General features: G+C 33.9%; 1 protein-coding gene and 1 long non-coding RNA gene across 2 annotated transcripts in view; both read right to left on the bottom strand.

Annotated features, from left to right (window-relative positions):
- Positions 1 to 4,274: 4,274 nt before the first annotated feature.
- LOC126743322 (tigger transposable element-derived protein 4-like) lies at positions 4,275 to 5,415 on the bottom strand. The gene is made up of 3 exons (XM_050450353.1): positions 5,217 to 5,415; positions 4,542 to 5,168; positions 4,275 to 4,483 (listed from the first exon to the last, which is right to left on the bottom strand). The coding sequence occupies exons 1-3, from the start codon at positions 5,413 to 5,415 to the stop codon at positions 4,275 to 4,277; spliced, it is 1,035 nt and encodes a 344-aa protein (XP_050306310.1).
- A 4,594-nt stretch (positions 5,416 to 10,009) lies between these two features.
- Positions 10,010 to 17,293, bottom strand: part of LOC126743074 (uncharacterized) — a 40,849-nt gene continuing 33,565 nt past the window's right edge. Inside the window, exons 2-3 of the long non-coding RNA XR_007662773.1 lie at positions 10,417 to 10,710; positions 10,010 to 10,348 (exon numbers count right to left, since the gene is read on the bottom strand). This is a non-coding gene — a long non-coding RNA (uncharacterized LOC126743074). The remainder of the gene's footprint in view (positions 10,349 to 10,416; positions 10,711 to 17,293) is intronic.

Raw genomic sequence — 17,293 nt, 5'->3', positions numbered from 1 at the left:
ATTATTCAGGTTACTTTCAATACAAGTGAAAACATAAACAGTTTGACAAATCAAGAAATTTTAATTTATAGCAAAATTAAGAAAATAAGTCAAAATCAAGCATTTCATGAGATAATCAAATCAAATAGATTAGACAGTTTTACAACTAAGCAAAACTAGTTTTGATTATTTTTTGATTTGATTTCAACAATTTTAATTCTTTTATTGTTCTTTTTATTCCTGATAACGGGTAATTTTTTTGTTTTTTGAGTTTTATTTGTTGAACGTGTATTTTTTTTGTGATGTTCTGTATCTGATGATGGCTGTTTACACAGCCGAAATGCATAATACATTTAACTAAGTAACCTACATTGTTTAAATTTTTCTTGGAGATAAAGACTTTTGTATGATATGATATTGATTTTGTAATCTTTATATACACATTCTCCTACAAAATATGGACTTCTATTCAACAATTATAAAATATGTCTAAACCATAATAAATCAAAATGATCTCCATTGTCTTATACACATCCTATAGATTCCAATTTCCAATAAATATATAACTTTTCTATTTCTTGGAAGGTGTTCATCGATATCGTTAATGTATGAAACTACTTTCTAGGTTCTGCTATATAGGAAAGATCAAAAGCTACTCCGCTTATGGATTAGCTTTTGCTTTAGCTAAATTCATAAATACATTTAAAGTTCTACAAGCTAGTTCAAAAGTAGCATCCTCGGTATTTTTGTTGTCAATAACCGAACATATACGTATAAAGAATATTGTTAGGCTCTAGAAAAGACAGAAAATTATCTTTTAGACATTTCTCCCATATCTTTGCGATGTTGCTAATTAACAATATACGTTGATAGTTATTAGTATCACCTTTTTGAACACGGATATAACAAAAGAGGATATCAATGCATTTGGAATTTTTTCTAAGAAAAAAGTGACGTTAGGTTCCAGTGGTTTTGACAAATACCTCTAGAGTTTTTTTTATATATTTGTAGTAAAACAATCCTCCCCAGGAGATGAGCCATTTTTTAAAGAGTTCATTGATTTTATTATTTCCTGCTTGTTGACTGGTTTTAGGCAGAGAGTTTTTGTTAATACTGTTTTATTTCCTGTATGAGCAGATTGTGTTAGGCATTGCTTTTCATATTGACAAAAAAATCATCAAATATTTCAGCTATTGTTTTATTTTCTTCAGTTTTCCCTTTTGCGTTTTTAATACATGTTTTATATTTTGTTTCATTTAATTGTTTTGATTTATGGCCTCGTTCATATTTCGCCATATTTTTCTAAGATTATTCTTATTAGGGTCTGTTGGTTAACTATAATAATAATTTTTAGTTTTCTTTAGTGAGGTTTTTCTCACTAAAGAAAACTGAGGTTTTTCCTGAGTTCCTATTTAGGAAGATTCGATAATTTTTATTTTCCTCGTGAAGTTTTGTAGGAGTGATATTTTTTTACCTACTTTGAATGTTTGTGATCTTTGTAGCTCTCCTTATAACAGATTTAAGGGTATTATAAAAGTTTAAATATTTTTTTTTATTTCATTTGACCTAATGATGTAATTGCAAATTGCAAAACCTGTTGTAGGCACAACAGCTGTTTGACATTCACGCGTGGCCGTTAGTTATTTCGAAGATTTCAGTGAGTATAGGTGTCCACATATTAGAGCGAAATTTAACGTTTTTTCAATCTGCTGCTAACTTTGTTTGGAAAAGGTATTTATTGGGAGATTTAAGCATTGGGTTGTTAATATAGTATACCTGTGGGTATTTTCTAGATGTTGAGTGGACTTTTGTTAAATTATTTTGCCTAGTTTTTTTATTATTAATTTTTAAACATAAGAACTCGCTTTCAGGGGTGAATCGACGATGATGAAAAGACTAAGGTTTATCAGAATTATAGTCAAGAAACAACTGGAAAAGGCTTTGAGGCAGTTCAAAAGAGACCAGATAACTTTTCGAGACGCAAAGGAGTTATATAACATCCCAAAATCGACATTACAGCGTCATGCGAAGCAGAAGCCAAAGAAACAAGGTGGTCAAACAATTTTGACAGAAGCTGAGGAATCCAGGCTGGTCCATTTAATAGTACTGGCGGGAGAGTGGGCATGCCCAATGGAGAAAACTACTATTCGATACATTGTAAAGGGATATCTTGATAGAAAAGGGGTAAGAGTGGCGAAATTTAAAAATAATATGCCCGGTGTTGATTGGGCGAATTTGTTTTGTGTCCGACATAAAGAACTTCTGACTGAGAGACTGTGCGAGAATATCAAACGGTCTCGTGCAGCCGTAACTCGGGAAACTCGGTAAATAAATACTTCGATAATCACCAAACCAACTTGCAAAACGTTGAACTTGAGTCCGTCATTAATTATAACATACATACACATCCCGGACGGAAAAGTTCATCATAAAAAGAAAAACAAGGCATCCAGAACGGATCATCGATTCAACAAAACAATGGACATCAGTGATGTTTGCAGTAAGTGGTGATGGCCATCTATTACCCCCATTTGTTGTTTGTAAAAGCGAGCATCTATACGATACCTGGTTGACAAATGGGCCACCACGTGCGCGGTGTGGACGGAATAAAAGTGGCTGGTTCGACCATTCAGCCATTGTTTGAAGACTGTTTCATTTCCATAGCTCTACCTTTCTTGAAGAGGCGTCCGGCACCAAGGGTTGTCATTGGCGATAATTTGTGTAGTCATTTGTCGCATAGGGTGATTGAATTATGCGAAGAAAATATTATTCGGTTTTCTTTTTTGCCGCCAAATTCAAGTTAACACATTCACACAGTCCATTTAACACAGCCACTTGACGTGTCCGTTTTTGGTCCGATGAAAAAGGCTTGGAGGTCAACTCTAGAAGGTTGGAAAAAACAATACAAGGGTTCTTTGCCGAAGGAGTATTTTCCAAGCCTACTAAGGCAAGCTATAAGCAAACTAGAAGCAACTCTAACACAAAATATTAAAAGCGGTTTTCGTGGCACGGGAATCATTCCCATCGATAGAAATCAAGTTTTGAAAAGGTTGCCACCAGAAAGAAACCTCGAAGAAGATCATCCTAATGGCTGGACAGAATCTGTGGTAGAAGTGCTTAACGAAAGCAGAAATGCATGCAAGCCTACTGTAGCAAGGAAAAAGAAAGTTACAGTCGAGCCAGGCAAAAGCATCACAGATTTTTTAGAAGCGCAACCGTCAATAAGCAAGACAACAGTGCCTCAAGACTCTCAAGAGGACGACATTTTCGAACTTGAGTCAGATAAAGCAGAATCTAAAGCAATGGAATTGGACGAGTGCTTTGATGTACAGCATCCAATGGAAAATAGCATTGCCACTGACGATTTTGTCGAAGTTAAGTTTACGACAAATAAAGTGGAAAAATATTTTATCGGGCAAATTAAGGGACTCTTTGGTAAAAGTTATATTTCTCAGATCAAACCAAAAAATAAAAAATGTTTTATTTTTCCAACAGTGGAAGATATTTGCATGATTACGCCGGAACAAATTAATAAAAAACTACCTAAACCAACCGAATTGCGACGAGGAGGATCCAAATTCCCTTTACAATTGAAGTTAAAATCTTATGCCATCTAATATCATTATATTATTTCTGAAAATATTTGTTTAATGTGGTTTTTTTAAGTTTGTAACTGAAAACTGTAAAATAAAGACTGTTTTTGTATTTTACTGTAGTATTTTTTTTGTTTTTATACTTAAAAATATAATTTTTTTTTAATTTTTGGTCCCGATTCACCTCATACGCGGGGCGACATGTATTTTACATGGCCTAAAACGGTGCGTCCCGATTCGCCCCAAAACGGGGTCAATCGGGACACCCTATATTTATTTATTTTTTTATAATCCATGGAAATTAAAAAATAATCGAATACATATTTCTGCTGTTGTATGGACTACGGTCACTCTCTGCTAAATTTTAACTTTGTTCGGCAGTTGTATAAAAAAAATATAACATAAATATCTAATAGTCGTCCCGATTTACCCCGTTTGATGGTAGTTAACTTTTCATATAGTAGTCAAATTATTTGAATTGCATTTACAGTGAAACTTCTTTAACTCGAATCTTCAAGGGACAGACTAAAAAATTCGACTTATGGAAAAATCGACTTACAGAAAAAAACGCCTAATTAAGGGGTTATTGTTTATTAGTACCAAAAAAAGTATTTTCTTCGTATAAAACTAAAATTTTGTATGTTGTATGTGTTACATAATATGTATGCATATCAATATGTTTATAATTTTTTTTTAAAGAAGTCAGTTATTTTTTTTTGTGAAATTGGTCCATTTTTCCTTATCTATAAATTCTTCTAATAAATTTAAAGAATTGTGTATTTCATATGGAATATTTTCTCTGGATAAAATAAAACATCTTATCTTTTCAATAGCAGAAATCGTCTCGTCAATTGTAGGTGTCGGAATAGTCTCACCTTCGCTTTGGCCATCATCTTCATTTTCTTCAGGGTCTAAAACAATACAAAACAATTCTTACAATCTAAAAAGGCATAATCTAGACTAGCCTACCTTTTTTATTTGGAACAAGATTTTCTATTACGCTTTCTAGGATCTCTTCATCAGTTGGAGAACCTGTTGTTTGTACATTATCATCAGTCGTCACATAGTCTTCAAATGAAACATCACTCATGTTTATAGCCCTTCTGTATGAGGTCCACAGGGTTTTTAATTCAGATAATGGAACAAGGTCATCCTCGTCCCAGTTATCAGCATCTTGTTGAACTTTATCTTTAACAAATCCTGCTTTTCTAAAGCAATTAGCAATGGTTTGTTCTTTTACGTCCAGAGTCCACGTTTTATTAAGATCTTGAATTGCGTCAAGTAACGTCACAGTTGTAGGAGTTGCCACTTCCATATGGGCTAAAACTTTCATAACAATCCGCTTCCTATAATGTTGCTTCAAATTTTTTATAATTCCTTGATCCATGGGTTGTAAGATTGACGTAAGGTTAGGCGGAAAATATTCAAGTTTAATATTTTTTAACTTAGATTCAACAGACTTGGGATGTGCAGGACAATTATCAACGAATAGTAAAACTTTTCTTCTTTGGGCTGCAAATTTCTTATCAAGCTTTAATAGCCATTTTTCGTAAATCTCACTTATCATCCATGCTTTTTTATTAAACTCATAGTCCACTGCAAATGATTTAATGCCCTTAAAACAACGTGGATTCTTTGACTTACCAATGATTAGCAACCTAAGCTTTTCAGTCCCACTCATATTACTTCCAACCATAACTGTAATTCGTACCTTGCTGTTTTTGCCACCATGGCATTTTTGTCCTTTAAATGCTAGTGTTTTGTTGGGTAAACATTTAAAGAAAACTCCTGTTTCATCAGCATTAAAAATGCCATCCTTACATTCAATACATTCTTTTGCCATTCTTCACAAGACGCCAAATCTGCAGAAGCACTTTCACCACATAAAGACATTTGAACGATGTTATGCCTAGTTTTAAACTTATCTAATCATCCTATGCTAGCTGCAAAATCGTCCCGCCCTAAAGCAGTTGCAAACTCCTTAGCTTTTTCTCTTATAAGAGTTCCAGATAGAGGGAGATTTTTATTTCGTGCCTTAGTAACCCATTTAAGCATTGCTTCATCAATATCTTCATTCACACAAGGTGTAAGCCTTCTCCTCTTACAGTTTGAAGCGTAATCATCTTTTTTTTCTAAAAGTCTATCCTTGTTTTTTAGGATCGTTATATATCTTTCCTTCAATATCCTTCTTTTTCTTTTCACCTTTTTCCACTTCAGCAATTAATTTCAATTTCTCACATAATGGTAAGCACTTTAAATTTCTCTTAGCCATAATTATTTTTAATAAAAACAAATTGTCTTAATTCGCATACGCACCAAAAAACTGTAACCACAAAACCACCACGTCGGGATGAGAGCCTTTTTCCGTTTAAACTAATAAAAAGAAAAATGATGCAATAGCAAATCCATGTAACAAACAGATTTTTTCCTAGAAAAATGTCTGTACTTCCCCGCAAAATTCGAGTTAGCCATCGGCAATGCGTTAAACGTTATTTCGACTTATAGAAAAATTCGAGATAGAGAAATTCGACTTATAGAGATAAAATATCATATAAACTTGATGATACCTTTTTTGGTAGTATAAAATATTCGAATTAGGGAATATTTCGAGATAAAGAAGTTCGAATTAGAGGAGTTTTACTGTATTACATTTAGCATCTATAGTAATACCTATTAAATAAAAATTCGTTATATCGGTGTAACAAAAAGTTGGTCTTCCTACAATTTTGCTTTTAAAATATCTATTTATAAATATCTATTAGCCAAATAGTGATCTATTTGCTACGGCAATTCAACTATACGAGTTGCTTTATTAAAGCAGCTAAAAGTTCCTTTTTCCTTCATTATTTTCAAATACTCATTTATATTTGAATATAGTGTTGATAGTAAGTTTAAATTGGTATTGCCTATAAACACATGTAGATCATATCATCGTTAACGTTATGTATTTTAGAAACTGTCTGTAGTAAACTTGATTCTATTAAGTTAATAACATAAGTATTTGAATTAATGGATTTTTTTTATATACTACACAAGACCGTCGTTCGTTTTTAGTTGAATTATTTTAAAATAAATTATAGACCCTTACATTGAAGTCTGATAAATTTGCAATAAAAAAGTTTTAGAAAACACTAAGACCTCAATACTTGAATCAATCTTATAAAAAATTACCACAATTATAAACATGAAGCTCATCAAAGTTTTTCCATAAACTCCGAATATTTAATTGAAGAATGTTAAGTTTATCTTCTTCCCAGAACAAAGCGTTTATCCGACTGATCTCATTTCTTCTTCCAGATTTTTCGGTACATCTAAGATATTCCTATGTGGTACAAAAAAAAATTAAAAAATAAATATTTATAAAATATTTTATTATATTATACAATTTTTTTTTCTTACCTGATGATAATAAATCATTTTTGTGAAAATGAAACATACTTTGCCTTTTTTTATCTTAGGCCAACGTTTTGGAGGGTACTTAATTGTAAAAGTTTGGTGTTATATAAATAAAATAGATTAGTTTCTATAATTCTAAGTACGTAAGTGCGAAATTAATTATGTAAAATATGCCATATATAGCTCAGTGCAGTGTAGCTCAAGCTTCATAATAGTTTTGCTTTAGTTTAAATCGATTAAGTACAAAAAGAGTAGTGATTTTTGTCCCATATTCCCATATACTCGAAGCACTGTGTGTCGGTGGAATCAACAATGCGATCGAGCGGCGTTGCGATGTTGTTGCGTTTTTCTCTAATATATGTTGGCTACATTCATTTAACTTTGGATGTTGACTTCTTTATAGAGCATCTTATCATATTTTATAAAAAAAAATATTCATATTTTATTAAAGAGGAATATCTAGTATTGCTTTGCGCCTATCAAAGATATTATAAGTATGTTTGCCATTTCTACATAAGCATTGCATCAGAGATATTGCAAGCAAGCAAACTGCTCATAGTTCCACAGCAATGCTAATTCTAGCCTTTCAATGTTCTAAGGACAAATTCAACCATACCATAAACCAAATTCAAATCCTTTATATCTTATCCTCTTATAAATCAGAAAATAATAATCATCAATTCCCTTTTTACATATTTTTTTTTTAAACATTTCATTCAATAATTACCCTCCCCATATGAGTTTTATAAATTGATAGGCCCATGCGCATTATTACTGTTTTCACTTTTAACATGTTCAAAGAAAAACCACTTAGTTTATCATAAATAACAAGATCGTTTCCCACTTAAACAACAAAAAAAGGTTGTGCGTCGAGCACAACAAACCTTGTGGAAAAAAAAGCTTTTCAAGGATCGTTAAACACATAATCAGGCGGTGCGGATATCCAGGCGCTTGACAAAAGCTCCATGCGGTCTCCCGTCCCAAACTTTTCCAATAACTAATCGCTTTTTAATTTCTTTTATCGTCCTTAACATTTATCTAGATATTATGAGTCTGGATTTGCCCACAAAACTTTTTCATCTCGGCCTTCTGGTTAGTTTTTCTATAGACCTTTTTTTGCCTTTTTCTAAGGAGATCCTTTTTTGATAAATGAAATTTATTGTCTTTCTTTGCTTTGAGAAGATTATATTAAATTAACTTAATTTGATTTTTTGTTTAGGCTTTTTTGTTGACAAAATATAATGAAGGCATTATAATTTGTTTTATTATAGCAATTTAGCTTTGCCTGAAATGTAAATTATAACAATTTTTTTTCCTATATAATTTTTTTATACAGGCTCAACTCGACTTAAAAACAAAGTAGAAACGTTGGCAGTTTTTTAAAAGGGAAAGGTTTTTCTTTGTTGTCCTAAATACACCAATTTCTCAAATTTATTGGAAAAATTAAATAAGTAGAAAATTTTACATATTTTATCATTCGCGCACAATCAAATGTTGAATACTGCTAGATCTATACACGGAAAAAAACTCCACTATAACTAAGACTAATAATCTTGACTGAAGATAAGCTTAGATTCATATATCCGCAATGACAACTAATTTTATTCCAGAAACGTATTGGTGTTAATCTAATGTAAAAATTGCATTTTATTTAAATATTTGATATTAATAATCTTTGTCTTAGTATAGCGATACTCGGCACAATACGTTTGCAAATATTATTACAATAGGATCAAAGCTTTATTTAAGAATAGTAATCTTTTGATACAATTTTTTAATTGTATTGTTAGTTAGATATAAATAAAAAATATAGAATAGGATTTTTTGTGTGTAGATATCCGTTTACTGGCAGATCAAACAGTGCCAGGAAAAATGTAATATTTGAATATAGTACGTTCTTTAACTCGTTTGTCGGAAGCGCTCATTTTCATATTTCCAATCATAGTATGCATCCTTGCAATAATCAGCTGTGATCAATAGTCTATTAATTTCATCGTTTCTCCTTCCCCAAAAAAATGGCATCTTGGGATCCACCTGTAAAATCTTCATTGACCTTTATTGGATCTATTCATCAACTAGTTGATAAGTAGTGTAAACATAAAATGCCGAAATAAAGTTGTGTTAACAGCAAAAGAGGTACACCATTAACATACAATGGAAATAGAAGCAAACTACGGACAAACAGACTCCTGAGGTACTCCTTAGACATTTGTCCAAAAATCATTCTTTTGTCAGTGAGATAAAACCTAAGCCAGCGCTGTAGCTATCCTTAGTTTCGGTAGCGGTATTCTATGTGACATACAATCAAAGACTCTTGCCAGCTCTTTCCGAAAAATTAAAAAAAGTAGTTGTTAGATTTTAAAGTTCTTAATGAAAAGGCGATCCTAGAGGATGAGATGATACACCCCTAGATCTGACACTATGAAGTCTAAAGTATTTATTTAATATAAATTTGTATATTTTCCAGACGCTTGAAGCCCTTCTTGAAGATTAAAATATAGTTTATTTTTTCTAGGTAGATATTTCAATTTTAATTCTTTATACCTTTCAGGCAATTGAAAGATTTCCCTCATTAATTATTTTATAGTTATTTTAAGTTTATTTTTTGTTTTTTTGTCTGGGGTAGTGAATCGAATGTGCCAAGCATGGACATCATGGCTGTACTAACTTGTGCCTCCCTTGCTACGTATGGCGTTTATTACTTGACAGCTGCATATTCGCTGCTTGTTATACGACTAGTAATTTTACTATTAAAAAAAAATCGATTCTATATTAATGGAATCGCGTATGGCATAATATATTAGAAGTAGTAGAATAACAAAAAGTAGTTAAATTATTTTGTTAAAAATTATCAATGAATCTTAGAAATGCATGAGGACGTCTAGCCTTCCTTAGCTCATCTGAGCCGCCACTGAGGCTTACCACTAAATCAAATTAGATTAGAAGAAAGAACGGCTGCATTACGACCATAAAAGTCTATTGTTTCTCCTACTAATGTTAAATTGATGACAGTTTTATATCATGATACCTCGTACCTTAATAAAGGGTAGTAGCTGTGACGGTTTCAGGACGGATATATCCCTCTCTAGAAATTCCTAGTTGTGACATACGTATGGTGCGATTTTGCGATTTAAAGTGACGGCTTGTCAAGCACTAATTAGAGTTCTGGAGTTTCATTATCCTCAGAATCTGCTATGGTGTTCCTCAAGGTGATAGTGCCTTGTCTGGAATCCTGTAAGAATGCGTAGGTTTGTTTTACCCAGACTTACTACAGCCTAGTAAGTAGACTTTTTGGGGTTACGGATTCCACTGAGATTTTCCTCCATTTTTTTAGCTATGATACTTATAAACTCTTACTTATGCCGCAGAAAGGCTCAGATCTGAAAAACAGTGAGTTATTTTCCTTGTTCCTCCTTCCCCAAAATAACTTTTATCTTGGAATTCTTACCTAAAATCCTCATTGAATTTTATTACACCTATTCAAGGACCAGTCTGAACATATAATGCCAAAGTAAAGTTGTGTTTTCAGCAAAAGAGCAACACCATTATTGACATACAGAAGGAATAGAAGCGCAGACTCCTGTGGTACTTCTCAGGCAGTTGCGTAAATATCACTTTTTTGATAAGATGAAGAACAGTGCTGTAACTACCTCTAGTTTCCGTAGCAGTATTCCATATGACACACAGTCAAAGGCTTTTGCCAAGTCACAAAATACCTAGGCGACCACCAAGTAGAATCTTTCTGAAAAATTAAAAAAGAAATTATTATTTAGAAAGGCTGAATTTCATGAGATGTATTAATCTCTATTGGTAGATTTAAAAAGTTTTGAATGTAATGAGTAGCATTCCAGCTCTTCTCGAATATTAAAATATAGTTTATTTTTTCTAAGTAGAGATTGAAAGTTTAATTCTTTACATCTTCCGGGCAATTGAAATATTTTCTTCATTTATTATGGTTATTTTAAGTTTCTTCCTGGTTTTCTTCTGTGCTGGTGAATCGAGTGCGCCTAGCACGGACATTCACAGACCGACGGAGGCTGTATTAATTTATTGGTTGCATTACGACCTTTAAGATCTATTGTTTCCCCTAGTAATACTGAATTGATGATAGTTTTATATCATGATCTCTCGTACCTTGATAACGACTTGTAGCTGTGACGGTTCCAGAACTGGTATATCCTTCTCTAGAGTTTCATAGTTCTGGCATACGTAAGTAGCTTCGCAAGCATTAATTAGATTTCTGGAGTTTAATTATCTTTAGAATCGTCATTCCCCTGATTGCTCTAATCTTAATTTCCTACAATGTTTTGGGAGGTGACAGTGCTCTGTCAGCAATCCTTTAAGAATGCGTAGGTTGGTTTCATCTTACTAGAGCCGTAGACTTTTTGGGTCTGATGGTTCCCAAGAAATATCTTTGACTATCTCTTCCCTGGGAAGCATTCACTATTTGCAGTTCGGATAAATATGAACTCTTGCTTATGCCGAAGATATCCCCCGGTCCAATATACAGTGGCTAAAAGGCACTGTCATTACCTAGTTACTGCGGGTAATTTCTATGAGGCTCAAAATGTCCTTCATCCCCCACTTCCTTCGTTCATTATCGAACTATCTGTAGATCTGTAATTCCTTTTAGTGAAGGGGTAGGATTTCCATTTTCCCAGTTTTTTTTATACCGATCTTTGTAATAGGAAGTTTTTCTCATACTGGTATTTCTTTGTTATGTCAGCTTTCGACGATCCAATAATACCATTTTTCTTATCGATGAAGCTAATATTGCTAGCTAGTCAGTTTGAAGCGCCTGCTAAAGCAAACGGTCTGTCACTCAGGGGAAAAGCAACTGTCCTTACGTTGTCCTTCAAAGGAGATGCTGCTGCCTTCCTGCTAATAATGTCTTTAGAAAAACAAGAAATCTACAATCACCTGGTAAGATAATTGGAGATGCGTTATGGCAAGTCAAACCTAGAACAAGTTTACCTGACACACGTAATTAAAAAGTCAAAGGAGTCCTTGCAAGAATTTGAAACCGATGTTGGATGTTCGACTCGGAAGTTGGAATGTTGAAAATCTGACAAGGTAGGTCACATAAAAAGACCCTCCAGAAGGCACTAGTCCAACTCCCGTCAAACTAAGAAAGTCCGATGTAAAGAGGCGATATCGATCTGTATGTCTAAAAGACTTTAAATATGGTCAGGGGGCACAGGCGAAAGATGCTTGAAAGTTGTTAAGAACCGCCATCTGAAGAAAAAGTTGCCAAATATTCTCCCAATGCAGATTGGGTAAAATGAAACTTCCTAATTTTTTGAAAATGGACTCTTAAGGCGGAAAATGGATGATCACGAGGGTAAAGAAGAAAGAAGGCAAATTATTATGCCTAAATATCGGATTTCAGATATCTTGGAGTAACAAAGACCCTGAGAAAAGTAAGAGAAAGGTTTTACTGCATCAATAGCAAGGCAAACGTAAGGGACTGATTCAGGAAATGTTCGGTAAGTATTGGGCCGCAGAAAAAGCAGAAAGCTTTGATGCATTAGTACAACGTGGAAAGTGTTGCTGGTTTCCCGAATCAGAAACTGGGAATAAGTCTATTTGAGCAAATGGGTTGAGGCGTACCAAACCAAATAGGCTCTACTATCAGCTACTATAGGCCTTATTAAAACAACGCTTAAGCAATAATACGTAAGCTTGTAAGCATAAGTGAAGGACAGCAAGACCTGTTTACTATTCCAGCTGAGTATGCTCAGGCATATTGTGGGGGGATATGATTCTCAACTGTCTTGAGCAGAAGCTGAAGTTGTAAAAGTTAAAATGTAAAAAGCTCGGAATGACTCAAGAAGCTGCATTAAGCATGCACTCAAGATAACCGATGAAGAGACTGGAAGAAGAATTTTTTACCTGGTTACCAAAGAGCCGTCACATCAGAAGCCAACCAATAAAGACGTTTGGGATGTTTTGTGTTGTCTAAAGGAGGAGTTGCTTGCCGAGGATCTGACTCGATAACCTGGACTGGAGAATGAGTAGCAGCATGTTAGAAGTGGTCTTCAGGTTTACAAACGCTTAAGTTCTGGTATGGTGGTATACTCCCCAACGTCGTTCTCTGGAAAGAAGTGTTGATTCTTATTTCTACAAGAAAACCAGTTGCAAGAGGGAAATCTTTTGCCGATATCGACATCCGCCATCTTTGGAATAATTTCGGAATGAGCTTAGGAAGAGGGCATTGTAACGATATTGGCAGCGCCGTGAATACCAGCTGGAATGACACAAATGGGCACATCGCATGACGTCTCTAGAGAGGCGTGGAATGTCAGCGAATTTTCCGGAGTCATGGTCAGCCGAGTATATAAGGAGCCGCATCGCCGCTGGGCGGCAAGTGGTGGCGCCCTAAACGTGTCAAGGTTTTTATAGTGAACTTTGATATATTTTTTTCCAAATTTATCTTTCAGTTTTTTTCTTAATTAAAAGTTATAGTATTGCCTATGCTACTAAATTCAATTTATCTAAGATGAAAATTATGTGTTTTTCATTTGCGGGGTCATAAGTAAATTAAGTACAGCTTTGTTTTTAAAAGTGGATTTTTTTCATGATTTTGGTGAAAAAAAGCTAATGTGGAGAGAGTTTTTTTCGATTGAGAATTATTTTAAACTTTCTTTAATTTTTTTTAGTTGGATTTTTTTGGGAAGACAAGCCTAAAATTAAAAAAGAAAAGCTTGGGTGGTAGTAGTATTAAAAAAAAACTTGGAAACTATTAGAACATTATCTTGTCAGCATAATCTGCAACGTAATTCAAGCAAGTCAAAACTTTTATGTATTGCCAATAACAAAAATAAAAACAGCAACATTATCAAGAAAAACGTTGATATTGTGTTAGATGGCTCAAAACTCCCCTATGTTACTTCAGCTAAAAATCTTGGATTAATCCTCGATGAAAATTTACGCTACAGCGAGCACGTTAAGCATTTAAATAAAAAATCTTTCCTTTCTCTTAAATTAATATACAACCAAAGACATTTGCTTAATTTTAGATTAAATAAAATACTGTGTGGTAGTCTCGTCCTGAGCCATTATGCGTACTGTGATTTTATATACGTGCCATGTCTTCGATTAGTAGAAAAAGAAAGAATCCAAAAAATTCTTGTTGCAGATTAATATATGGTCTTAAAAGGCATGAACATATATCACATAAAATAAAAGAAACTAAATGGCTTAACATGTCAAATAGGTGCAAGCTTCATTTAGCAAATTTTGTACATAAGATTGTTACAGTACCAGTATCAACTTTTTCAATAATAAAACTAAAAAAAAAGTTTATCCCTAGGGGTAAAGTACATAATTTAAACATAAGAAATAAAGGATTCTTCGCCATGCTTACATTTAAATTTACTTTTTACAAAAGATGTTTTCTGTTTAATGCTATTGAATTATATAGTGAGAAACTTTTAAATGTAAATAAATTTTGACATGTTCTCACAGTTGGGATACACACTCGCTAATCTCTGTATCAAGTCTCCATGTCATAATGCTAATAGTTTCGTAATATGGTACCAAAACTATTTATGGGGTGAATCTCCAGTTTGTAACCGCAAGGTTCCTGCACCTCATTATGGCCTTCGTGGCAATTTTGGTCGTAGCTTCTAGCTGTGTGTGATGTCCAAGATTATTCTTCGGTAACTAATTTTTTTTGTTTGCTTCACAAATTCTCCACCGCTAAAACAGCCGCTTAAAAATGTCTATTCTTACTTTATTCAAAAGTATAATATTACTTCTATCGTAGTCCGCTATTTAATTACAAAACTTCTCTCAAAATAACATTTATTTTATACAGTCTATGGAGATTAAAACTGTTTTCAATTCAATTCGCTTAAAGAAGTAACTTTTCTTGCAAGACAATTATTTCCAGAACGCCTCAACTGACTCATTTACATATAAATAGAATTGTTGCATAAAGGCTCGCTATGTCTTAAGTAACTTATGGCCATTTAAAACTGGCTATATCCATCGGAGTTTTTCTTTAAATTTCCAAGAATGTCTCGTAAATTTAGTTACAACTCGTTTCGCATTATTAGCTCTCATATCGCGCAATTTTTCATTTCTACTGTAAATGATACAAATGATGCGACTCGAATTACCAGACAGAAATTGCTTTAAAGGAAACTGCAGTTTTACCGCTTGCTTTCGACAGCCCTCGTTTATTTTCCTCCGCATGGCACATTTCAACGTTTTTATAAGTTGAGTAGCGAGTCATATTATTAAAGTTTGACTCCGTAATAAATACCCTTCAATTTTTCATTCTGAAACGTCGTGCTTTTTAAAAAGATCCATGCAAATAAAGTGAAGCTTCTTGCTCCGGCAGCAAAACTGTTCTATTTACTTCGACAATGAGGGATTTAGGGGGGTTTTAAGAGACAGTGAAAAAACGCCGACATATTTTAAAATAAAATGTTTTTTCGTTTATTTCTAACTCAAGTTGGCAAGGTTAAGATATAAAAAGGACTATTACTTTTCAGTGAATATTAAGAATTTTTGTAATTTCTTATTTACGATCGTATTTCTTTGTTTACTACTAAGTACAATCAATATAAATCAATTACTCGCACAACAGCAACATTTCGCACATAGAAAACCAAAAAAGACCTAGCGGGGAAAGATTCTCGTGACGTGAAGCGCCCTCTACATACAACTCTATTGGCTAACATTTGGCCAAACAGGTTTAAGAGCAGATGTGGTCTGATCTGGCGCCAAATTCAAATTAATTTTAATTAAACTGTGAAACTGTATACTGTATACTAAACCGTATATGCTTTGGATAGCCCTACTTGATTAAAACACGTAAGTGTGATAAATATTTATTTTTTCCCGATACATTTTCGCTTCTTTATTTTAAGTTAGAGATATAAAGAGAATTCTTTAATAATATTAATAAACTGAGTTTTGTATAGCAGCGCTAGCTATAAAATCACTACTATCATTATCATAAGACACAATTTTAATTCTGTTGCCCTCGATTTCTTCACTTGTTTCGTCATATTTCAATATAGGATGAAATTTCATATACGAAGGGTGAAGAATAGAGTTCTAGATTTTCTTTACCGTTAAAATTAAAGAAAGCCTTTGGAATGTATCCATGAACATAAATCGTTAAGTGTTGTTCTCTCACCTGACTCGGTCAGGGCGTTGATGAAAGTTTTTCTTGGCGTACAAGCGACTGCCGAACTGTTTCGTTTGTTTTGGTTTGTCACATAGGCGACTGCCGAAAATTTTCGGCGCTGCCGATTATTGACGACATCCGGCAACGTGGCAAAATCGGGTGATACTTCAACCCAATGTTAACCCTCGGCGTAAGTGCCACTTACGCCGAGTTACTGGAGTTACGCGCCAGTCTGATTTATAATGACTTCTGAAGACCACGCGGGTCCGTCAAGGAGCTCTGAAAGGGCAAAAAAAAGGAAGTATGATGAATCATATTGTGGGCTTACTGAGTCAAAAGTGAATAATATTCTAGATGAGATGAGTTAAAGTGACTTATATGCAAGCGAGGATGAACCATTTAAAGACAGTGGAAGTGAATACGTTCCTGAAGCTGAGAGTGACAGTGAGGCGATTTTTAGCTCCGGAGAAGATGAGAATGATTTGGAAAACCAGAGTATTCCAGAACAGAACACTGATACCAATTTAGACACCCCTGATACTTTTCAAAATGTACAAGATTTTGTCATACAGTGGGATTCAAGCGAATTCGTTCCCACAGTTCCCCAGTTTGACAGCACTCATAGTGGCCTCCAAAACGAAAGCTTATTGAACGAAAACCGAGAGGTGGAGTTTTTTCTGAACTTTTTCTCCGAAGAAATAGCCAATGCTATTGTTGAAGAAACCAATCTTTTCGCACAACAACAAAATGCTAAGAAATGGAACAATATTGACTTAAAATAGTTCTACGTTTTTATAGCACTTACAATGCTGATGCCACATGTAAAAAAGTCGGACCTGAAAGACTACTGATCTACAGATGATTTGATTGGAACTCCATTCTTCCGGCAAGCGATGTCTCGTGATCGATATGTGCAAATATTGAGATACTTGCATTTTAGCAACAACGAAGCAGCAGTGGCAGGTAATCGACTATACAAGATCGAATCCATTGTGAATATGTTTTAAAACAAATTTCGAAGCCAGTTTTACCCCTTCGAAAACATCGTAATAGATGAAAGCATGGTTTTGTTCAAAGGTTGGCTGGTATTCAAACAATATATAAAATCCAAAAGGCATCGATTTGGAATAAAATAATACGTTTTGTGCGACTGTGAAACTGGGTATGTTTTGAATTTCATCGT

Source organism: Anthonomus grandis, chromosome 12, assembly GCF_022605725.1.
Source record: "Anthonomus grandis grandis chromosome 12, icAntGran1.3, whole genome shotgun sequence".
Lineage (NCBI taxonomy): Eukaryota > Metazoa > Arthropoda > Insecta > Coleoptera > Curculionidae > Anthonomus > Anthonomus grandis.
This window is presented reverse-complemented; position numbering and strand designations above follow the sequence as displayed.